The sequence below is a fragment of the Pogonomyrmex barbatus genome, unplaced genomic scaffold (genome assembly GCF_055798465.1).
Source record: "Pogonomyrmex barbatus isolate J1 unplaced genomic scaffold, ASM5579846v1 scaffold4, whole genome shotgun sequence".
NCBI classification, from domain to species: Eukaryota; Metazoa; Arthropoda; class Insecta; order Hymenoptera; family Formicidae; genus Pogonomyrmex; species Pogonomyrmex barbatus.
In genome coordinates, this window is record NW_028297138.1 from 4,587,256 (window position 1) to 4,612,114 (window position 24,859).

Consider the following 24,859-nt stretch of genomic DNA (forward strand, 5'->3'; position numbering starts at 1 on the left):
TCGGCATACGTGTCGCGGCATGTCAAGAGAAGCGCCGATAGTCCGGCTGCTATAAACAAATTAGAGAGAGACCTATGATGATGCTCCGACAAGGGACAAAGAAATTGTCGATGATATATAATGGGTCATGCGGTGTGCAGGATCACAGTAGTAGATGGAAGTCTAATGTGAGAGAGAGAGAAAAGCGTGCATACAAAAAACGCAAAAGTATCGCGTAGTGTCTAACGAGAAGAAATGGCAAATGACAAAAAGACATCACAGGAATTCGATTATTTGGCGTATATTAGAGATGTGTTAAAAATTACTTATCCAACGGAAGCAGTAAGTATATTTATTCACATGTATCTTTCTAATGTTTAAAAATATTATTAAACTCAATATTGTAAAAAAATATTAAACTCAATATTTTTGTAATTTGACAGACATTATATCTCGATGGTATTTCAATCGTGGAAACTGTACAAGTACGAAATCTAATACAAATTCAAATACGCCACCCGAATGGAGTACGTAACTTTTTCTCCTTTTTTTCTTTTTCTCTCTTTTGTCTTTTTTCCTTTATTTGATATGTAATGAATTGTGTGAAATTGAGATTTTTTATTATTTTTTTGCAGTACTTATGCATATATGACATCAAGATTAATGGCTTTATGAATATCAATCATCGGCGATGGATACGATATCAGCGTCGCCAACACAAGGAATATTTACATTTTCTATGGGAAGAAATTACTCGCGAGGACGTATTTGATCTGCAGAGACTCTTTGGGTTACGTCCATATGAAGAGGATGAAGAAGTGTGGTGAACAGTGGATAACAGTGTGGTGGACAGTCTATAGGATATTCTCATTTATTATTTTTGAATAATTACATAATTGACAATAAATAAAAGTGTATGAATTATTCTTTTGCATTAAATAAATATTAAAAAAATTTTTCACTTTTTTAAATTGTGATTCAATTTTTTTCATGTCCATGCCCAACACCCCGACCTACATTCCTGCTCGACGCGCGCGAGTCATCCCGACAAAATAAACTTCTCGGCGTTATATGATAAGAAGCGGTACGTCGATCGTTAGAATTATCAACGCATGGAAAAGAAATAAAAAACATAATTCGTATATCATATTTATTTTATTCATGGTTATCTGACCACCAATTAAATAATTTGAATACATTTTGTAATGCGCAATTAGTATAGTGATATCCGCATCGCATAGTATTATCAGCATCCAGATTGTTTAGAGAATCTACGTTTTCGTAATCAGCATCCAGAGTCTCGATGTACACGCGCTCATCGTCCAGAAGCAAATTCCACAGCCATTGTCGTTTTTCGTGTCCCTTGACATATACGACAGCATCGCTGTCATCGTCGTCGTCGTCGGCGTCGTCGTCTTCTTCCGTTCCATGCACAGCTTTTGTAATCAAACTCTTAGCTTTGCTGTATGGAATCGTTCCGTCGTCCCATCGTAGTCTATGGTGATGACGTATCACCCAACGTGCGCGAGACTTGTCGGCACTTGCGAGGAAATGCCATGATATAGGGCTTGCGAAAATATAGTGAGAGAGAACGGTCCGTTTTCTGAGAGCGGCAAACTCCTTTACAACAAACTGTCCTCCAACGAGAAAACCTTGCAGGTCTACGAACGTTGGCACGACCATGACGAGCACTTTTTCGAGACTGCGGTCGATTTCGATGTATCGTAGATTTTATTGTCTCTCTCTCTCTCATGTGCCAGCGATGCTCTTAGGTGATCTTGCGTACAACATTGGTCAACGGATTGTAGTGAACCACGCGATCGTGTATAATGAGACAGTACGCGGTGGTATTCATCGGTACGTTCTCCTTAGTCTCAAATTCCAATCTCACGTCCACGGTTGCGCTCTTGACCGATTCGTTTTGTCGAGAACAATCGATGATTACGAATGGACCGTTATGTAGAAAAGACGTGACGGTGAGACTCGGCTCGAGATACTCGTATCCGTAGTAACCCTTGCAGAAACGCGCGTACGTTTCATACAACACGGACCATCTGTTTTTGTCGAAATCAAGATGCATATCGTCGTACGGATAACATTCCGAGTTCAGATAGAGTTTCACGTTGGTTAAATTGCAGTCGTCGAATCGGCTCGTGTCCTCAGCCATGACATTTTTGCGACCTGTTTGCAGAGCAAAGATGACGTATCGCGGTTTCTCGAGCTGAGTAGCGGTCTTGATGGCCCACGAATGCTTGGTTGTACGCTGTAACAGCGGAAACTCGTACAGATCCCACGAGCGAAAAGCCATGCTCAAGTATCGTCCGCTCTCCAAAGTGCGCAGCATCGATAGTTTTTTTATCTCGCTCAATAACACGTGCGGCATTCGCCATTGTATCTTGAATAAGTCGATCACGGGATCCAACGCCGAATTTCCCATCAGGCAATTGTTGTCGTTACGAGATCGTATCAAGATCAATTCGTGACGAGCGTTGAGTATCACGCGTCTGTAATCCTCGCAAAATCCCAACAGTGCGTAGAGAGGTACGCAAAAGTTAAAATATCCATCCGCGCTAGTATGCGCATCCCAACCGGCATTCCTCAGAATCACGCTTCTGTCGGATGATGTCGTTACGTAATGTTTGAGCGTGCTGGTTACGCCCACGTTTCTGTTACGATCAATCTCCACACCATCAAGCTCGTATCGAATCTCATCGAACAGGAACGCGACAAAATTATTTCCCAGCACCACATCAGATCCCTCGACAACTCTGTTCTTCGTTAGTTTTCCCTCGATATATAGAAAGCTTTCGTACGGCAATGTGTACAGATCCTGTTGCTGTATAGGTATTCTTATCTCATCGCTGTACCCGAACGTCGTATTGGCGAACGGGTTGTACGCATGAGTCTCAATCTTGACGATGCGATCGTCGAAGATTGGCTCGTCTTCGATGTTTAGCATATCAGTCATTTCACAAGTTGCGCACCGCGAATCCTAAAGCTTGTAAAAATTTAACGTTCGACGCGTTAAGTTTCTTCCTCTTCTTGACGCAGCCGGATGAGCGAATATTGTCGATCGATGTTTTCTTTGTAAAACAAGATGCGTTATCTCTCTGCGTATGCTTCGCTTCGTTCAACACGAGCATCTCAAATGTCACGCTCGCGTTATCGCTGTCGCCGTCGTACGTGCAATCTGACGGTGATCTCTTCTCCTCTGAAATCGAGCAATCGTCCGTTCTGGTCAACAATGCGTATCGTTAGCTCCGTAATGCTCCGTACGATGACTGGCAGGTAAATGATCTGCATCGGCCTTTCCGATATCTTATATCCTGGCGGTACGCTCGGTGAAAATTCGTGTATCGTGTGCACACTTTTGTCGTTGCTGTATGCGCCCGCGGTCACGTTGCACTCTACATGGATAATGTTTACGTTCATTATGTTGATCGACACGTCCGATTCGTGCCACCTTCGCGGTTGCAGTATACGCCTCGAGAAACCCAGCAGCGAGCCAATGTTACGAGGCTTGTTAAAGTTTATTCTGTAGGCACACTTAATCTCACACCTCATCGTGTTGTAATTTGCGCGGAGCACTATCGGGTATTCTCCAATCTCGTCATCGCCGCGCGCGGTGTCACCAGCGTTACCCTCGGGCGCGTCGCGTCGCGGACGTTTCCGTAAAATCTCACGTTTCAAAAATTCATTTATGGCATGCAGTTCATACGACCCTTCGGGAATCGTAATTTCTGCATCGTCTTTGCCAAAATAAAATGTATTGTTCGAGGCGTTTACATTCGGTATCGTGTGATAAGTCTCCAAAATTGTTAGACCAAGCTCGTAGTCATCGTCGCTCAAATCTATGGCTGGAGAGTAATTTGTCGCGATAACGCTGCTCTTCCCGCTCAGCGTAAGCGTCAGCGACATGATGGAAAAAGCGTTCGATGAATACTGAGACGTCGCGACATTTTGTCGGACTTTATAAATTCACGCGCGTCGGCCGTTTTGGAGAAGAAGAAACCACAAGCACAGCTGTCCGCAGACGCTCTGATCGTACGTCTGATAGGACGTTCGATTGTACTTTATCGTAGCATCGTCTCCGAAATATCGTATCAGTTCCTTGGGCGGTCGAAGATTACCAAAACTGTCAAAGTACACAACGCGATTGTTTCTCTTTGAGTACGCTACCCAATGAGTACCGGGGCCCGTCGTGTCGTCCAGATTTACGATACCATTTTCATTTCGACGCGCGCCGCTAATCGGTAATGCGTCACGCATGAAAACGCCTCTAAAGTACGGTATGCGCATACGCTTCGCCAGCTGGTCCAATTGTACATTGGTGGTTACACCCGTAGGTATTTTTATCGTCTCTTTGGCGTTTTTTTTTCTTTTTTTCTTTTTTTCGCTGTTACGCCTCGTCCGCGTTTGTACGGGGCGAGATACAGTCCTCGTCCGTATTTGTACGGAGCGAGATACAGTCCCTGTCCGTGCGTTTCCATCGCGCGACGTTGCGCGACTTTCCTGTCGTTTATCGCTTTCGCCACGCTGGCCGCTCCGCCGATTAAGGACCCGAGAGCGCCCAAAATTGGCAAAATCGGTAACACACCACCTCGTTTCGCCGTTGGAAGTATTCGTTTCTTTTTTTTGCCGGTTTTTTTCTTCGTCTTCATACCCATGCCGATCTTGGTTTTGGCTTTCATCGCTGTCCAAACGGCTGCAGCTGCAGCTTTCTCGCTCAGAGCCGAATCTCTCGCGATGACGCGTCCTAAGGCTTTATCGGCGAGTACCTTGTCCGCCGCGTGTCTGTCGGTGAGATCGTTGCTCTGAGAATACGCAATGTCGTGTTCACGGCACGCCGCGTCCAGTGGATTTATGCCCGTTTCACCTCTGGCTAATCGCTTTTTCAGCCGAGTACCCGGACCGCAAAACTGATAGCCGGGGATATGTAGTTCGAAAGGAAGCGCGTTTATCGCTCGATTGAGCAGACCTCCAATGTAGCCTTCGTTTGACGCTGTTGCTGGCATAGGCCACAATCCTTTATCTTCGGTGCAGGACCGTCTATATGATCTCGATCCCACGATTGATTATAATGCTCGACGCAGCGACGATAGGTTTGAACCTCCAAATCCGCCTTTATATACTCCGGAAGCTTGTCCCACACGTGATCGATATAATTACCGCACACGCGTAACAGTACGACCTTCGGTATATATTGCAACTGCTCAGCGCTCAAATCCCGAATATCGGAGGGATGCGACAGCGCGAGATACATTTTTGCTACTGAGCGATTCGTGGTTTCGCGCGCCTATAAATAGGCGTTCGATCGAAGCCTAGATAACGCAGTGCGAACATGAAATTTGTACGGCAGCCGCTGACGATACGCGTCGCGAACTGTGACGAGAGAACGCGAATGATGGGAGACATCGCGACGGAGCGCAAGCACGGTGAAATGTTACCGAGTACTATACGCGCCATCATTTGCGGGCCGTCGAATTGTGGTAAAACCAACGTTCTCATAAGCTTGCTCGAGAGTCCGCACGGTGTACGTTTCGAGAACGTGTACGTATACTCGAAATCGTTGCAACAACCGAAATATCGATACTTGGAAAATTTACTAACATCGATAGAAGAAATCGGCTACTTTACGTTCTCCAACAACAGTGACGTCATTCCACCAAGCGAGGCACGTCCCAATTCGATCTTCGTCTTCGACGATGTTGCGTGCGATAAGCAAGATGCTGTGAGAGAATACTTTTCGATGGGCCGCCACTCGAACGTCGATTGCTTCTATCTCTGTCAGACGTACGCGAGGATACCTAAACATTTGATACGCGACAATGCGAACCTGCTGATTCTGTTCAAACAGGATGGTACCAACTTGAAACATGTTTACAACGATCACGTGAATACCGACATGTCATACGATGAATTCTGTGCGTTATGCCGCGATTGTTGGCAGCGCGAGTATGGATTTCTAGTGATAGATAAGGACAGTCCGCTTATCAATGGGCGATACAGAAAGGAATTTAATACGTTCGCGGTACCGTAAAGTGGTTAATCGATGTCGATACGTGGAGCAGGCAACATGGATAACACCAAAGATCGCGAGAAAATAGCGAAACAGATTGCGAAAACGAGCGATTCGATTCGCAAAAAATATCGCGCTTTAAAAATTGGTAAAATAGCTGAAGATACAGCGTTGGAGAAACGCTTCAAGCCCATCGTCGAACCTCTAAAACAGATTGTTGGAAAAACCGAGGAATCTCAATCGATTGAAAGAGAAGCAAAGGATCTCGGTATTAAGAAAAAACAAAAACGTGAAGACAGCGATGACGACAACGATAACGATATTACTACTACTGACAAGAATTCATATTGGACGGATGTTGGATGGTTGAAATTAACGCCGCAGTCTAAAAAACGACGTACAACGAAAGAATTGAAAGCCGCGTCAGATTCACTCGTGTTCAAGTCTACACCGATACAATCATCGAAAGATCCACCGAAAGAACCACCGCTGTTCCTGCAAAAGGAAGATGTTTTCGAAACAAAAGACGCCAGTGAACCGTCATTCGAAACAACCATCAAACAGAGTTTGCAAACGCAACAAGGTCGAGAAGCGTTGCATAATCAGCTGGGACCATTAGGGCAAAAGTACGTAAGCCCTCTTCTCGATGATAATGGGAAAAACGATACATTTGATCGCGTATACGGTGTTTATTTCGATAAAGACAGTGGTGCGATGCTTGGTGACAAGAAATTTGATGTTGACAAAAATGACTCCATAATCATAGACAATGTGAGATACAATGGTACACCAGGATTGTACGAATTGATCTTCAAGAGACTTCCCGATGACGCGGTTTTTACCGAGGATGATAAACAAACGTATAAAAGTATATTGTTAACAACAAATGCTCATAGACGTGGTCACAGCGCCCATAATCCCATCAAGGGCAATAGGGGATCGAAGTATATTAACATCATCGCTCCGCTCGTATCTACGTATGGAAGTAGCGGGCGTAAAAAGGGTGCAGGCGTGAGCAATATACCAACCGCCATGAAGTTAAACGACAACAAGATCGATTACGTGCATTGGGACGATCCCAACGAACTGGTGGATCGACTCCGATTGCTCGACGCTTCGCACCGAGCTGGTTGGTAACAACGCTCACGACAACGAGATGCTGTCGATCATCGAGGAACTTCGCGAAGCCGGCATTATTATAAATTAATCGCGTATCGATGAAACGAGCCAGTCGATTAACGTCAGTGAGGAAAAAAACAATTTTAAATTGTATATCTTATCTTTACTATTAAACATCGTTGAAACATGCGATCCGATGGACGTGAAAAAAATATTAGCTCCGAGAGGCGACGACTCGTTGAGGAATTGCACGCTCCGGCGAGAAGAAATTTTCCACGAAGACGCGTCATAATTCAGGGATACGACGATCTGTGGCAGGCTGACATCGTCGAGATGCATCCGTACTCGAGTTTCAACAGAGGTCATCACTACATACTCACCGTCATCGATGCGTTGAGCAAGTACGCCTGGTACCGCTCAAGAGCAAGGTCGGAAGCGAGACGGCTAACGCTATCGCTAAGATAATTCGAGAGAGCGGAAGATGCCCGAGAAACTTGCAAACGGATATGGGAAAGGAATTTTACAATGCTGATGTGCAACAACTCTTGAAAAAACACAACGTTAATCATTATTCCACGTATACGGTGTTGAAGGCATCGATCGTCGAGCGATTCAATCGCACGCTTAAGAACGACATGTGGAAGATGTTTACGCTCAACGGCACTTACAAGTGGGTCGACGCGCTACCGCGTCTCGTGTCAGATTACAACGCGCGCAAGCATCGTACTATTGGCATGCGACCCGTTGACGTAACTCCCGCGATCGCCAAAAGACTCTTGGATACGGTATACAGCGCGATAAAGATCGCAGGTCCAGCAAAATTCAAAGTAGGCGAATCGGTACGCGTGAGCAAGTACAAGACACTTTTCGAAAAAGGTTACACGCCAAATTGGACCACCGAGGTGTTTAAGATTGTTAAAGTGCAACGTACTAATCCCGTAACTTATCTGCTCGAGGATTATCGCGGAAAATCGGTCGCGGGTGCGTTCTATGAGCACGAATTGCATCGCGCGACTCATCCGAACGTGTATCTCGTGGAGAAAGTACTACGCAGGAAGGGAGACAAGGTTTACGTCAAGTGGCTGGGATTCGATAGATCGCATAACTCATGGATAAACAAAAGCAGTGTGATTTAATTCATTTTTTTATTTTTATAATGTATTAAAAAATAAATATACACTGTATACATGTATACAAAGAGTTTTTATTATTTTTTTCTTCCATTACATTTTTTTTAAACTATACATGTATGTAACTTACGAGAACACATGTAAAACTATATGTATTAAGCCGAATATAAATTAAAAAAATCGAAGAGAGAATTAAAGCTAATTCCTCAGCAGGATCTTGGTTGCTATTATAAATTATATATAAAATAAATTTGAACAACTAAATTTGAACAACTAAATTTTATTGTAAAAACTACATATAAAAACTACATATAAAAACTACAAAAAATACATACATCTATACTACATATATAACAGTATAAAACTACAAGAATATATACGTTCATACATACATACATAGATATGATACATAGGTACGTACATACATACATACATACATACATACATACGTGCATATATGCATCATATAAACTATATAAAAAATATAAAAATATATGTACATTGTATAAACATGTATATATATATATATTACAACGGAATCCGCCAATGTCCCCACGGTAACGTCTCCGTCGAATCCGGTACGATGTATCGTTTGTCGTCGTACGGACTCAGAGCGATTTTCGACTCGGACACCGTGTATACTTGGTGTAGCTTGGATCTTATACACGACTGGCGACGAGTCATTTCGATCTCTTCGTTCAAGCACCGCGTATAATCGTCGAACGTTATTGTTCGCGTTACGACGTTATTCTTTACACCTTTCGCTTTTTTAATGTCTTTTCTACCGTCCACCCTCACCGCGTACATCTTCGCTCTGAGTCCGACGAATTCCGTCATTATCGCACCGTTATTCTCATCCTTCATTAGACCGGGTACTTTTTTATTCGCGAGAGGTATCCCGTACGCGTTGTCCGTCGGATAATCGCTCGTATCGAATCTAGCGATATCGCGTTTCATCGCCTCGTACACATCATCGCACTCGATGTGGTATACGAGACTGTCCGTGTCGGTGTACATGATCTTACATTTCTCGCGATACAGCGGTGACATGTATTCGTGGTGAAATTCGTACAAGCAGATTTTCGATATGTCGAGTATACACATACCCACGTAAATCGGCTTGTTGAATTTTACCTCGAGTTTACGCATTTCGACGGCGATTAAGTTTTCCGCAAAGACGCTGCGGCTATGGAAATTTGGTTTCGCGATCATTGCCTCCGCGCCATACCGTCCGTCCCATTTGGTCAAAAGTTTAACGTCGACGTGATTGCGCACATTTTCCATTGTTTTACCGAATACCGCGTTGTTCATTAATTTGTACAAATTTTTCTCAAAATCATTTTTCGCGTACGTTCTAAAGTGTGTATTGAGTTTGATGTAATCGCGGAGTCAGGCGGATTGAGCAAATTGTAATACGCGATGTATCTTTGCGATACGAAGACCATGGCGCGTACCATTGCTGCAGGTTGCGATAATGGATGACGTACCGCTTCTTATCGTATAACGTCGCGAGAAGTTTATCCTGCCGCGTGCCGGGTGGTTTATCGCGCGCCTGACAGAAAGGTAGGTCAGTGTGTCGATCGTGTAAATGATGCGGATACTCGAGATCGACCTCGAGAATATACCCCGTAGACGAATCCGGAGCGATCGCGCTCGCGTCAAAGTTCTCAACGTCTTCCATCCATCGAAATTCGGCATAAGGCAGCGGTTGACACATCGCCCATCCGTACAGATTATTTACGTCAAAGTACATAAGGTATGATGATGGTTTCGACGGGTCGTACGAACGCATGTACTTGTTATTGGCCTGCGCGTATCTGCCGGAACATTGACTGAGACCGCCGCGTATACCGCGTTCGATAAACATAACCATATCGATGTCGGTGAGCAACTCAAATTTTACGCGCGTATGTTTCAACATGGCGTCCCACGTGAAACCTGGCAATGTGTAGTAATGCGCGGGATCGAGTCCATAACTCGCGACGCAACTTTCGCGGAAATTTTCGAAAACGTCGGCCAATAACAAGACATCGGTCTTGAGATATAGATCACTGTATTCGCCGAACGTTCGGATGGAGAACCGCTGCCAGACGTTCGCGGCGTGCGCGTAGTCGTTCTCTGACACCGTGTCACCGGTCAACGAGCTATAGAACGATTCGCGCGGTGGTAGGTGCGTGTCCTGCAGCTTGTCCGCGCGATCCACGTATTCGTACGGAAAGACACCTTTGCGCGTCAACAAATCAAAATTTTCGTTTGAGACCGTGGAAAATTCGGAACGTAAAATTTTTAATTTTTCTTTCGTTAGAAAAGATGCCAATTTATCAAGGCTGGTATTTAAAAATTTGTACGAATCTATGAATCGCAAGCGTACGCAAGTTCGCGAATCTGATCTCTCGGTGGTATCTTTAACGTGTTTTGTAAACGAAATATATTTTTCTTTTGTTATCGGCAGCACGTCGATCCTGCCTTCGAACGCCGTAGCTATTTCCGTGATGATAAAGTGCGCGTCATAACCGGATAAGTTGTGAAATACTATGGGAATGCAATACGAATCTTTATAATTTAGATTACAATTTAAGTGCGCGGGACCACGATAACGACCGGTAAGATGGCAATGATCGCGTACCCGCGTGTCGTCTGACGCAAATGATTTCTCGCAAATGTGACAACGCGTCGCGCTACGATATGCCTCCCACTGCTCTCTCGACAACGTTTCCATGGGGACATTCGCGGATAACAGAATTTTTATTTGATGCGCCAAATCTTCGAGTTGCCGAACGAACCACGCAACGCAATCTTCGTCGCGACGAAATCGATATACCGACAACGCGTCGTCGTACGAGCATCGCACGTAGTATCCGATGCTAAATACCTCGTGCTGCTGGTAGGTGTACGATGCGTCTTCCCTCTCTGCCGGTTCCGTTCGCCGTAGTACGCACTCCAAGTCCGCGTAAACGATGAATGGAAGTCGTTCCTTATTCGTGTGGTTCTTGAATTCGAGCCACTTGTCGTCCTCGCTCGGCAGTCGGATGGCGCAATCGTTCATCTTTTCGCAGTCCGTTGTATGTGACTGCAATCTTTCAGACGAACTGAAGTAATGTAGACATCTGCAAACGGAAAATATGATTTTTAGTATTTAATAAACAATTTTATAAGAGAAATAATAAAATTTGTTAAAATACATACCGGTCGCAAAAGTATTTCTTGCATTTCTTCTTGTTTATTTGCGAGCTCACAAGACGGGACAGATCTTTGATGTACGCAAAGTGCCCCGCGTTGTCGTCGCGCGGATCCTGCACGTACAATAAATTTGCGTGCTTCTCCATCTTCCTTGATGTCAGCCGTATCGGGAGAATCTCCTTTTCCTTGATACCGTAGACGTTGATTGAGATGTCGTTGAGATGTTCGAACTTCTTAATTTGGTTCAACGTCATCGGAAACATAATGTCTTGGAGATTTAACACCGTCGTATAATGCGGGTACGACAATTCCCGATTTGTATTTCTTTCAGCCGGATGCAGAGCCGCGACCACTGACCATGCGAAACACGCATTATCCGTTGATTGCACGTTAATTACCGCTCGCTTTAACATAATTTCCCGCGGTAACTCGATGTAACATCCCGCGTGCATTGGATTATATTTGTTCACGTTTATAGTCAAATTTAGAATTCGCGACAACGCCCATCCACTGTCGCGTTCTTGGAATTCTTCGAGCGACGCCAACGTGGGTTCGATGACATGCTGCTCGTACCACTCGTCCAAATTTGACACTCGAAAGAGTTCACTATTTTTAGTGTTTATACTTTTGTTCGCGCGTTTATCGCCCGTCACAAACTCGCCGTTAAATGCAGTGTTCACTTTCACACTATCGTGTCTTTCTATAATGTCTCGCACTCGTTCGAGCACTACACCACCGGCATCTTCCAAAAATTGTCGTGGCTCGATATAGTCCACATTGATCACCGCACCAGTCAATATACGGCTTTCAAATGCCGTATCGATTTCTCGCCAAACGAGAGATCCATTGTCTCTACTGGTGCTCGCGTACTCGCCACCAACGTGCGCGAAACGTCTTTCTAGTTGTACCTTTGCACCCGCGAGTCGTGCGATCCTCGCCACCACAGATTGTCTATTTGCAACGGTGAGTCGAGGACGCTTAACACGGCTAAGTTCTTCGAGTTGTTCGATGCACTCCTCACATCGTTGCAACCACGCGAAACACTCCACCAAGGTAGCGACTTGGCTGCACTGCTCCAGCAGCTCGCGTTCCACTCGCTCTAGGTGTTCCATATTGCAAAATCGTGATTTTTTTTAAATTGTTGTACTGTCTCATCAAAAAACAATTTTACATTTTTTTACTTTCTTTTTTCTTTTTTTCTATAGCTGCTTTAACTCGAAGCCAGTATACAAAGCGTTGTATTTCCGCCATGTCCGGAGATTGATGGGAATAGAACAACCATATATGATTATCGCTTCTTGGAATTATCTCTGCTACTTTTTGCCGCGAGAGAGGTAGTAATATATTGTATGCGTGTCCTCTATAATGATAATATGTGCACGCTTCCAGAATTATTTCCGCTCTCTCAGAAGGAGCGGAGAAGCAGAGAGTCGAATTGTAGCGTCCCTTAACTCTTGGACGAGAAATCGGGAAATGGGGAGTTGAGGTATAGTGTCTCTTTATAAAATACACCGCCACGTTCACTGATAGATGAGAGATTGAATCCCATAACGGAGAACTTGTTAATTCTTCCAATGATCTTTCCATATTGTTTTTATATCACATCACACTCTTCCACTTGCATATGCCTCGTTCACAATATTGTCTTTTTTCAATTTGTGCAAATTGGGCACATGTTGCATGGCATTATCACACAGACGGACTGTTGGCAATTGGAGCAAAATCGGCTGTTTAGCGCATTGAGAGTATCTATCTCGTGCTTCCTAACGGCATACAATACTCCAATGTCAGTGTCCGCCAGACGAACCATGCATTCGGCACACAGAGTTAGTGCACCACCCGTTGAATAATAAAATTGTATTGAACAATACTTTTTATTATTATTCAACGCAAGGAGTTCCGAACGGGTAACAATTTTTTCTGCATAATCCGTAAGGTCATCACTTTGATCACTTACGTAATTGCTATCGTCAGACAATGCGTGCTCTTCGTCTTCAATATCAATGTCAATATTGTCAATCTCTATTTCTATTTCTTCTTCATTTTCAAACACTTCGTCCACTATATCCACAAAGTCTTCCTCATCCATATTAAACACATTTTCTATATTTAACACATTATCCATTTTCACCGTCAACTATTTTTTTTTTTCACATTAGACTTCCATCTACTGTGATCCTGCACACCGCATGACCCATTATATATCATCGACAATTTCTTTGTCCCTTGTCGGAGCATCATCATAGGTCTCTCTCTAATTTGTTTATAGCAGCCGGACTATCGGCGCTTCTCTTGACACGCCGCGACACGTATGCCGACTTCGGCGAAAAAAAACCATCATAAGTCTCCCCGATTTGTTTATAGTAACCGGAGTATCGGCGCTTCTCTCTTGACACGCCGCGACACGTACGTCGATTTCTACGAAGAGCTATCTTTTCACGGGCTCTTCCTAGAAAACAAAATTTGAACGCCATCGCGCTCCTTTGCGAACATGTCGCTACATGTTTGATTGCAACAATGAAATTCTTAGAAAAAAAAGGGGGGGGGATTAACGGTTTGCCATGTCAAAAAAATTTACGCGATCAGTCCTCCTCCTCCATCGAACGATCTGCACGACAAAAAAAGGTACTCCGCTCCTCCGTCGTTCGAACAACACGTAATGTATTCCGCCAAAGGAAGCAGCGCACCGTACAATGGCGAAAAACAAAAGAAGGAATGTAACGCGTAAGTTTCACCTGCATTTTTTTTATTTTTTTCTCTTTTTTCCAATATTGTGCAGTATTATATATTTAATTTTCACAGTATTTCGGTGGAGCGTCGCGCGGTGCGCTTACTGAGCAGACGTTACGCTCTGACGGCCACGGGTTACAAATTTCTGGAAATTGGAATCAACGTTGGTCCACCGAGCTACGTGGAGATCGCTCTGGGAGATCATCGGGGACAGGAATTGATACTGTCTCTCGAAACGTGGAAGGGACTCTACGAGCAGCGATGGAATATCTATAAATTGCTGCGAAATGATTACAAAGACAATTTTATAAGCGTCGGACCGTTAACCGTCAGAATTTGTCTGATGAACGACGTTACACTCGTACGTCTTGAATCTTTGAACGTACGCGTAACGATGATCGAATCGACGTTACGTCGAATGTTTGCTCTGGACGAATGTATCGATGTGACATTCGATCGACTCGTCAGATTCGTCGATACGATCGATACCAAGTATACGCGATTCTCCAACATCGCGTCTGTTGTAACAGATCCCGAGGAAGTGCCGAACGCGATACGCGATTGTGATACATTCGATAGACGCCAACTCGTCGATTGCGAGCTGTTAGCTTTAGTTTTTAGTGTATAAGAAAAAAACATGTGAATAAAAAAATTTCACACTTAAAAATGTATTCAATTTGTTTAAAAATATAAACATATATAATATGCAAAAAACATATATTTCTTTCATTTCTTTCTCCCCCACCATAAAATAATTAGAAAAAATAACATTCGCCATAAGAGAGAGGGAGCCGCAACGGAAGAGATAATACGAGAGAGAGAGATATTTATTTTTTACTCGGCGGCGGCGGTGGCGGCGGCGGCGGCGGCGGCGGCGGCGGCGGCCCCCTCCCCCTCTGACGTCATGTCCACGCGTCCAATTTTTTATATCATCTTCGCCGCCCATTTTGTTTATATCGTCTTGCTATCTTATCCTATTTGTTTATCTCACCTCGTCTTTCTTCACTACCCCCCCCCCCCCTCGTGACGTCATGTCCTTCGAGTCACAATTTTCTATTTATTTATCTATATATTTATCTTCTTGTTTATCTATTTGTTTATCTATTTGTTTATATCCCCTTCACCGAATCCTACTATCTTATCTACACCCCCCCCCCGCGGCTCCGTTCAAAGGATCGCCGCCTCGGACTTCCCCCTCCCCTCTTCCCCGCGCCTTCCGTTCCCCCCGCACACCCGCACCCCCCTCAACGCTTCTGAGTTAGAACCCGCCTTATATTCCTACTATAATATCCGCGGATCGATCCGAATCTCTCCGAAACCGGTCGAATTATCGATTCGCGGGAGATAAAAAGCCCGATCCGATCGAAATCGACACAGATTTTCGGAATCATCCGCCAGACTCGCATAAGAGAAACCAACTCCGACCCCGACGAAGAAACGCCGAAGAAGAGGTTGCAGTCCTAACCAAGAGTTACGGGCCACGAGCCACTCTTCCCCTACTTCCGAACCACCACATCCACTTGCCGGGAAAACTCGAGGTGTTCGCTGTTTCAGTCAGAAGTTATTGGCGCCGGTCAGCACCTTATCCGCCTCCCGATTAACACAGCGAACGGCACTCATCATCGTCAGACTGTGCCCTCGCGGCCGAACACGACAGTGTGTTCACTGTCGCGAATGGTCTCCATCGTCCTATCCTTCAGGGATCCACTCGCGAATCGTGCCTGTGATCGCATCCGTGACGAGATCGACCGCGCCCGCGTTTCAATACGTATCCGCCGTTGCAATGCAAGCGCATCTTGACCGCGCCCGCCGTATTCGCATCGAAACCGTCCGCACGCGCCGTCCGTCGCCGCTTATACGATATTCATCATGCACTACTCCGTTGTAAATAACCGCGTCGCCGTAATACCGATTAAACTAAGATTTCGAGTAATCTGTATTATAAAACTCACTATAATATTCACGCAGCACTCCGTTGTAAATAGCCACATCATAAAAATCTCGATTAATCTGTATTGCAAAATTCTCTGTAAATACTTGTACATTAAATATCCGCGCTTTCATCCGTTTCGTTGTATAAGATTGTTGAATAAATAAGTAGTATTTAAATCAAAGATATATTCGCTTTTCCGTTTTTCGCAACCCAGGCTAACCAACGAGCGTATCCGCGTATAAAATACTCACAGTTAACATACCGGCGAAAAGGTGGTCCATTTTAAATTTAAAACAAGATATATTTTAGTTTCTCGTATTTTAACATAAAAGTTATCTTAAACATTTTTTTTTTATAATTGTATCTTTATGAATAAAAATATTTTAAATAATGAGACAAATCGATTGATATAAAGAAAGCATGCAGCCGTTTTAAAAAAGGATTGTACATTTCATTTATTGAATAATTTTTTTTTTAATAACTATGTATCTTTACACTCATACACTCTGCCGTGAATTCTTATAGGTATCTCATATAGGATCATGAAGATTCCATATTGAACCGTAATGATTCCATGTAGACCCGTAATGGTCCCATGGAATGTTTAGATATTATACAGGGCAAGAATGGTGGTACATGAGAACCATATAGAACAGTATAAATTTTGCATTGGTATGGAATGGATATGATAGGTGTGATGTGGGTATAGTATGGTATGAGATGGGATGAGTGATTTAATAAGTACTGACCGGTATATATACCTACACAGATGCAATAATTGGAAAAAAGATAAAAATAAATATTTTTATTTTATGAAGAATATATATTTTGTCTCTATTTTATGCGTGAGTATATCGATGACATTGATTCGACGTCATGTCATATATAAGTTGAATCAAGTTATAGAGTATGGTACGAAATGTATTCCTTCCTTATGAAACATATATTAAAAAATAGAGTCCATCAATTCTCAACAAAATCCAAACATTTTCTAAAAATAAAATACAGTCTTATCTCATAGATGATTTCAACAAAGTTTTAAATCATATTTAAGTGGAATAAAGGACCAATTGGTTTATAATATTTTGGTGTTAATGAGAAGCAAATTAATTAATGCAGTATCATCAAATTTATCGCTAGAAGATAAGAAGTTAAAATAAAAGAATGATATGGTTCAGCGCTTAATTCATTGTATTTATAACAATATTTACAAAGTTAATATAAAAGATATATGCGATTTGAGATGTACGTGTATCCACGAGCGATTATCCATGTTGTGTATGCGTGCTCGCGTATGAATGTATGAGCGTTTTGCAGATGTAGGCGTCACCGTCGATGACGGTCTCATGACCGGAGGCTTTTCAGCCGAGGTGGTCTTGCGATCAGAGGCTTTGCAGCCGAGACGGTTTTGCGACCGAAAGCTTTGCAACCGAACTGAGTGAGAGAGAGTCCTTGTGAAAGAATTTGTGGCTCATCAAGCCTGGTGGGCGCGAGAGGATGTTGTCCCTAGCTAACGAGGGAAGAGAAGTGTTCGTCGTCCCTTTCTTCGTTGTCTAGCTCCCTATCCTCTGTCTTTGTGCTTGCGTACGTCCGTCGGGTTGTTGTCCGTTTATGTGCCTTGATCCACTAGCTGGGGTCGATGATCGGAGCGGTGTTGCCGGTGATCGGGATCAATCTCCACGCCGAAACCTGAGAAGCCACTTTCTCTTGTAGTTCCTGTAAGAGGAAACGGTCCTCTTGCTTTTCCGATGTAGGTAGGCGGTCGAGATGCTGTTGTGGTGACCGCGTTGTTGTCCGCTCGGAGACGAATTTTTCCTCGGAGACAGTTCTTCGTTTCTTGGAAATAGTCAACGAGGAAGACAATAATGAGGAGGAGCTGGACTCGCGAAGACTCGATAATAAGGTCAGGCGGCGCCTAGCGGCTGGTGCCGCTACCACCCGCGAAGCTAGGCCCATGCGCTACGCGGGAGGGTGCGCATCAGTCGCGTAGCGCGCGGTGGGTTGCGCGTTCTCACAAGAGCCTCCTGCCAGTGACAGATGCCACGTTTTCAGAGGCTGATATCCGGGAAGTGTACTCTTCTTCCTGAGCGCGTAATCGTGAGCTAATGGTCTGTAACTTGGTGATTCTTCGTCCCTTCGTTTGTTAAGAGGTGTGCCGGTTTGAGACGATCTTTTGAAACCGTGACTTCCTTATTTTTTGAGAAGTGTGCAGGTTTTGTCATTTCTTTTGAGGATTTGATACGGTTGTAGGATATCCGCAAAATTGTTTTGGGCCCGTCGTGTCTCAGGAAGGCATGAGTTGATGAATCCAATTCTTTTTGAAATATCTTTCTTTCTCCATGCCGAGTACCGTCTGTGAGCCGGAGTACCTCGAAATTGCCGATGATTTTTTAGTCAACTTATATCGTGGCTTGTTGTTACCTGTTGCAGTTTCATTCAAGAATTGTCCGGGCAAGCGTAATGGCTTTCCATAGGTTAATTCTACTGCAGTGATTTGCAGATTTTCACGAAAGGCGGCTCTAATCCCAGAATAGTTGGCATTGTTTCAATCCAGCGTATGTTTTGAATCGAATGCTGCCTTTATTGACGATGAAATCTCTCCATCATACCATTTGCTTGTGGATGATAGGCAGTGATTCCGAGATGATGCCGAACATATTGCTTAATTGTTTGAAGAGTTGCGATTTAAATTGTCTGCCTTGATCAGTGATTCGTGATAGCACTCCAAAGCGGCAAATCCAATTATTAGAACGTAGAACGTCTTTGCCATTATTTCTACCTCCAACTTTCTAGTTTTCGAGATGGTAAGCCTCTGGCCACCTTGTAAATCGGTCGATGCATGTAAGGCAATAGTTTTTCTTCCGATACGGGTAATATTACGATGTCTAGATGCACGTACTGGAATTTGTGGTAGCGAAAACTTGTCTGTTGCTGTAACCACGTGTCGGGTAATTTTCGACTTTTGACAGGTAATACACGAGTTCTTCTTTTTACGTCACTGTTGATTGCTAGCCAAACATATCATTGTATCATCATTTTCGATGTTGCCCTGATGCCTGGGTGAGCCAGGTTGTGCTGTTAAAAGCAGCTTGCTGATTAAGAACGGGCATTAGTTTGGAACATTAGTTTTGATATCGCACCAGATTTCGGTGTTCAGATTCTCAAGCTACTTTCTTTATTCAGATACTTCTTGAGCTCTTCGTCGTTTTTTTAATTCGCTGCGAGAGTCGCATAGGCTAACGGCGCATGTATGGCTTCAATTCGTGACAGAGCGTCTGCCGTGATGATTTTGCTGCCGGCGATATGTTGAATATTGGTCGAGAATTAATGTAGTTGAGATGCCTGGACTGTCTCGATGAGCATTTTTCGGTTTTTGTTGAAAGGCAAACGTGAATGGGCGTGAATGATCTGTGTAAACTACGAAATCTCGTGCTTCAATCATATGCCTAAAGTATCGGACTGCCAAGTAAATCGCTAATAACTCTCGGTCAAAAGCGCTGTATTTAGTTTCGCCTGGGCTTAGTTTCTTCGAGAAAAATGCTAATGATTGCCAATTGTCGCCGTCCTGTTGCTACAACGCTGCACCCACGCTGGTCTGAAGCGTCCGCAAAAATTGCCAGCTGTGTATTTGTCCGAGAATGGGCAAGGAGGGTTGCATGCGCTAATCTTTCTGTAGTTTGCTCGAAAGCTTTTTGCGCCTCTGAATTCCATTCGATGTCAGCTTTTTTCTTTTTGTTTCCTAGCAAGCCATTTAATGGGATTTTCGGCAATGCCTGGCAAGAATCTGTAGAAGTTTAGCATGCCGAGATATCCTCTTGAGTTTGCTGTTTTATGTATACGGAACTATTTAACTGTTTCGATGCATGAGGGCAATGATTGCGTTCCCTTTTTAGAGACGATGCCCAAGAAACTCGACCTGTGTTTGTCCGAACTTGCATTTTGCTGAATTGACCACGGTGCCGTAATTTTGAAGTCTTTCAAAGAGTTTTTGGAGATGTTAAACGTGCTCTTCTTCGGAGAATGAAGCTACCAAGGTGTCGTCTAAGTACGCGTAGCAAAAGTCTAATCCCACAATACTTCGTCGATGAAATGTTGGAACGTTTGAGCTGCGTTCCGAAGCCCGAATGTCATAAACGGGAATTCGTAGGGCCGAACGGAGTTGTGATGACCGTTTTTTGAATATCCTCTTTGGTGACGGATATTTGATGGATATTTGATACGCTCTGACCACATCGATAATAGAGTAGATTTTGGTATTTTGTAGTGTCTGAGTGAAATTGTATATGTCGGATTGGATGTTGATCTGCCGTTCTTGCGTTTAATGCACGATAATCTCCACAAGGGCGCCATTTCTCACTTTTTTAGGCCTAAGTGAAGGGGAGACGCCCAAGGGCTCTTTGATGGCCTAGCTACTCCGAATTCTATCACTTTTTCGAACTTTTTCTTAGCGATGCTTAGTCGATCCGGTGCTAATTTTCGTGGTTTGCATGCTACCGGAGGACCTGGCGTCGTAGTAATGTAGTGACGCGTTTGATGTTTTATTTCTTTGGGGCGCTCGCTAGGTTGAGGTATGTCACTGAAGCGTATGAGCAATGCGTGATATTTGATTGAACCGATCACCGTCTTGATGTGAGGGATATCCTCATTGGTGCAGCGTCTTGAGACTCTAGCCCTGTCACTTCTAGCGTTGTTGTCTGGTCGATCAGCTTCTGGATTTTGAGATCGACCATGAGATCGAAAAATGATAGAAAATCTCCGATTATAAGCTCTCTGTCCGTTATGATAAATCTCCAGGTGAATGTTCTTCGCAGACCCAGATTAAGTGTTAATGTCTCGGTACCATATGTATGTATTGTAGTGTTATTATTTTGCCGCTGCTAATTCGAATGCCGATTTTGTACGAGATCCATGAAGGAGTTTTCGCGGGAAGGTGCATAGATCTGCTCTCGTGTCAATAAAGTAATCTATCTTTGTTATCCTGTCTGTGATGTAATGGCGACATTGGCCAGCTCCATTTACCACCATTACTGGAGGGCCTTGGAGTTCCCTGTGAACAATAAGCATTTCTTGACCTCCTCTTCAAATTTCAGGTGGTACCAACAAACGCCGTTATTTGTTCTTCTATCCTGCAAACGTATTCGCAATTGCGATGTCTTTCTATCTCTCGATCGTCCTCGTTCTGCTCGACGTGAGATGTTTTCTATAATTTTCTTGAGACCAGCTATTTGCTCTACTAGCTCATCCTGCCGTAATTGCATTTGTACTAGCTGCTTAGCTGTGCATCTGTGTTATTTGTTTCCTTCTTTGAAATTTCTGCGATTTGTATCATGGAACTTTTCGTCTCTTCGATAATTATGTCGGCTAGGTCTGCTAGTTGCTATTGTATTGGCTGTACAAGTTACCAAATGTGATTTTAGGAAAGTGGTAGAGAGCTTATCCAAATAGTTCTTAGAAACTTGGTCGCCTACTTGTTCCGTGAGACTTTTTAGATGTCGTAAGAATTGCGAGGGCTTCTTATCGCCGATCTTCTCGTGTTCTAAGAGTCGCTGCGTTTTGTACTCTTGTGTTATACTTAACTGTTTTGTTAACTCAGCCTTTAATGTTTCATATGGATGTATCGTTGGTGATTCCATTACAATGTCCCGAATCTCTGCTGTATCTCGGTTCTAACGCGGTTAGACTATGCCCGAACTTTGTTTCTTCGGCTGTAATTTCTGATTTGAGGAAACTTCTGTCCAGAATTTTGAATCATAATTCTGGGTCGGACAGTGTGAATTTCGAAATCCTTAATCTGACTCTGCCGATCTCAGTAATGGCTGATGTAGTATTTATGTAGAGTGTTTCTGTATGTGAGATTGAGGGTGAGACTGAGATCTTTCGAACGACATTTTGATTTTTAATTTTTGAACGAACTAAGCGTTTTCAAACGGGGTCACCACTTTTTGATGTTAATTGGAAGCAAAGTATTAATTAATGCAGTATCACCAAATTTATCGTTAGAGGATAGGAAGTTAAAATAAAGGAAGGTTCAGCGCTTAGTTCATTATATTTACAACAATATTTACAAAGTTATTATAAAAGATATACGCGACTTGAGATGTGTGTGGGTTCGCGAGCAAGTATCCGTGTTATGTGCTTGTGTGTGAATGTGTGAGCGTCTTGCAAATGTAGGCGTCACCGTCGATGACGGTCTCGTGACTGGAGGCTTTTCGAGAGAGGCGGTCTTGCAACCGAGGGCTTTACAGCCGAGGCGGTCTTACGATCGAAGGTTTTGCAGCCGAGGCGGTCTTGCGACCAAAAACTTTGCAGCCGAGGCGGTCTTGCGACCAAGTTTTGCAGCCGAACTGAGAGAGAGTCCTTGTGGAAGCATTTGTGGCCCACCAGGCCTGATGGGCGTGAGAGGATGTTTTCTCTAGCTAATGAGGGAAGAGGAGTGCTCGTCGTTCTTTTCTCCGCTATCTGGCTCCCTATCTCCTGCCTCTGTGCTTGCGTATGTCCATCGGATTGTTGTTCGTTTGTATGCCTTGGTCCATAACCCCACTAGTCGGGGTGAGTGATATCGGAACGGTGTTGCCGTCGGAGGGATCCCGGTGATCGGGATCAATCTCCACGTCGCCACCTTCGCTTGTAGTTCTTGTAAGGGCGAACGGACTTCTAGTTGCTTTTCCGATGTAAACGGGCGATCGAGATGCTGTTGTGGTGACGACGTTGTTGTCCGCTCGGAGACGAATTTTTCTTCGGAGACAGTTCTTCGTCTCTTAGAAGTAGTCAACGAGGAAGATGATAATGAAGAGGAGCTGGAGCTAATCGCCGATGATGAAGTGGTCGAGGAAGAGGAGGTTAATAATGACGAAGAAGATGACGATGCTGACGAAGATGTTGTGCGTCTTCGTTTTCCTGACCGAATCAGTCGGCTAGGCCGACGAACCGTTGGATCCCAGTCGCTATGATGCGTGCTTACTTGGACACGACCTTCCGGTCGTTTCTTCCTGACGCGGAGGAAGACTTCTCGAAACTAGACCTTTGCTCGAAAAGACCTTTCGGTCGAGGAACGGATCTTGCGGTTGAAAAGAGTGGACCTTGTGGTCGAAAAAAGGGAACCTTGCAATCGCGATATCCTGCACGTCTGATTTGCATTTTCACGCACTATCTCGACGGTGGACAGGAGTATCGGTGGGTAATCGCGCGCCTCTTTAAGTATTCCGCGTGATCGAATTCTGAATGTGCGAAAACTCGGTGATAGAGTCAGGCGGCGCCTAGCGGTTGGCGCCGCTACCACCCGCGAAGCTAGGCCTACGCGCTATGCGGGGGTGCGCGTCGCCATAATACAAATAATATGAATTCGTGTATGATTTAGAAAATATATGTATATTACATTTTGAACATATATTTTATACTTTAGACATATTATACACTTAAACATATATATTTCACATTTCAATGCCTAATTTTTACATTTATAAAATTACCAAATAAAACAGATTATTAAGTAATCTGTTTTACTAAAAACTTCAATAAAATATGTTATTTGGAAATGGACATATGTCCTCATCATTATCAATACATACATTAATGCAATAAACATTAGATGTTTCGCTAATCGCATTATACTTATACAAATATTTACCATAATTATTTTGTTGTTGACAAATCAATTTTGTAAGCAATAATGTACTAACGTTTGTGTTCCTCATCGATAATAAATGTTTTTAATCTTACAAATGAAAGATAAATTGAGCAGATCATGGATCATCGGTACGAGGATTACATTTATCCATTGACGCATAAAGATTTCCTTTTTTATCATCATTTAAATAACGATTTTTTAAATATTTCTTTAATATTTAAAGAAGGAATAAGCTCAATTAATGTTACGATAAGAAAATCCGTTGAAAGTAACGGATATCATCCAATTTTAAGGTATCCGATGATTCATTGTTCAATCTTTTACAAAATTGTCTAACTGCTGATTTACAGACAGGCTCGATAATTTCGCTTACCACATTTTCAGCTTGCTTTAAAGCAATATATTGACAAATCTGGAATGGAATTCTTTTTACGTTTTTTGTGCAATGAACTAATTTTCCATTACCATTTTCAAAAGGAAATCCAGAGCAACTCCACAATGGGCCTCAATTAATTACAACGAACTTTGTCAAATGTAGTAACTGGTGAATGTTAAATGTCATTTCTGTACACCTGTATATTATTTACTTTTGGTTTACGAAATTGCAAAAATACGTATTGGCAATGGCAATTTCAATAACATTAATTTCCGTTTGCAGAAGAATCGCATTAACAAATAAGGCTCAGTGTTCTACATATTTTGCTGGTAAAAAGTGTCTTAAAATTGGAATACTATACAAAATTGGAATACTATAAAATAATGTCTAATTTTCCCATTCTCGGGCCTTCCAGTAACATCGTTTATTAATTGGACGTGCTAAACGAGCAACTTGACAAGGTGGCTTAATTTGGAGTAAATGTTGTGATATGATATCAATATCATTTGTTGAAATGAGCGAAGTAAATCAAATTTCAGCAAATCGTCTAATTACTTAATAAATAACAGTGCATCTAATCTGGGACAAAGCCTGATATTGAAATTGGAAAGGTTGATCAAACAAGATGGAAGTTTAACCTTTTACTGTCACATTGTTGCAAATCGCCTGTTCCATTTGTTGCAACGTCTCACGTTCTGTTCTAGCATCTAGCACTAGATATTTTATTGTATATATTGTAATCCCTTAGACATTTTCTCCATAGTAA

General features: G+C 43.2%; 2 protein-coding genes and 1 pseudogene across 2 annotated transcripts; 1 reads left to right on the forward strand and 2 right to left on the reverse strand.

The window, feature by feature from the left end:
• Nucleotides 1–10,678: 10,678 nt before the first annotated feature.
• On the reverse strand, nucleotides 10,679–12,539 carry LOC148935716 (uncharacterized). The gene has a single exon (XM_089081213.1). It carries the CDS (start codon nucleotides 12,537–12,539, stop codon nucleotides 11,421–11,423), a length of 1,119 nt encoding a protein of 372 aa, XP_088937339.1. The 3' UTR covers nucleotides 10,679–11,420.
• Nucleotides 12,540–13,553: 1,014 nt separating this feature from the next.
• LOC148935717 (uncharacterized) lies at nucleotides 13,554–15,282 on the forward strand. The gene is made up of 2 exons (XM_089081216.1): nucleotides 13,554–14,151; nucleotides 14,230–15,282. Exons 1-2 carry the CDS (start codon nucleotides 14,087–14,089, stop codon nucleotides 14,783–14,785), a joined length of 621 nt encoding a protein of 206 aa, XP_088937342.1. The 5' UTR covers nucleotides 13,554–14,086; the 3' UTR covers nucleotides 14,786–15,282.
• A 1,985-nt stretch (nucleotides 15,283–17,267) lies between these two features.
• On the reverse strand, nucleotides 17,268–24,800 carry LOC148935718 (uncharacterized; annotated as a pseudogene).
• Between the last annotated feature and the right edge of the window lie 59 nt (nucleotides 24,801–24,859).

Bases quoted from the DNA above. Each gene is read 5' to 3' on its own strand.
- LOC148935716 (XM_089081213.1), bottom strand. From the start codon at position 12,539: ATGGAACACCTAGAGCGAGTGGAACGCGAGCTGCTGGAGCAGTGCAGC.
- LOC148935717 (XM_089081216.1), top strand. From the start codon at position 14,087: ATGTATTCCGCCAAAGGAAGCAGCGCACCGTACAATGGCGAAAAACAA. The intron at 14,152-14,229 runs GTAAGTTTCACC...TAATTTTCACAG, and splicing joins CAAAAGAAGGAATGTAACGC to TATTTCGGTGGAGCGTCGCG.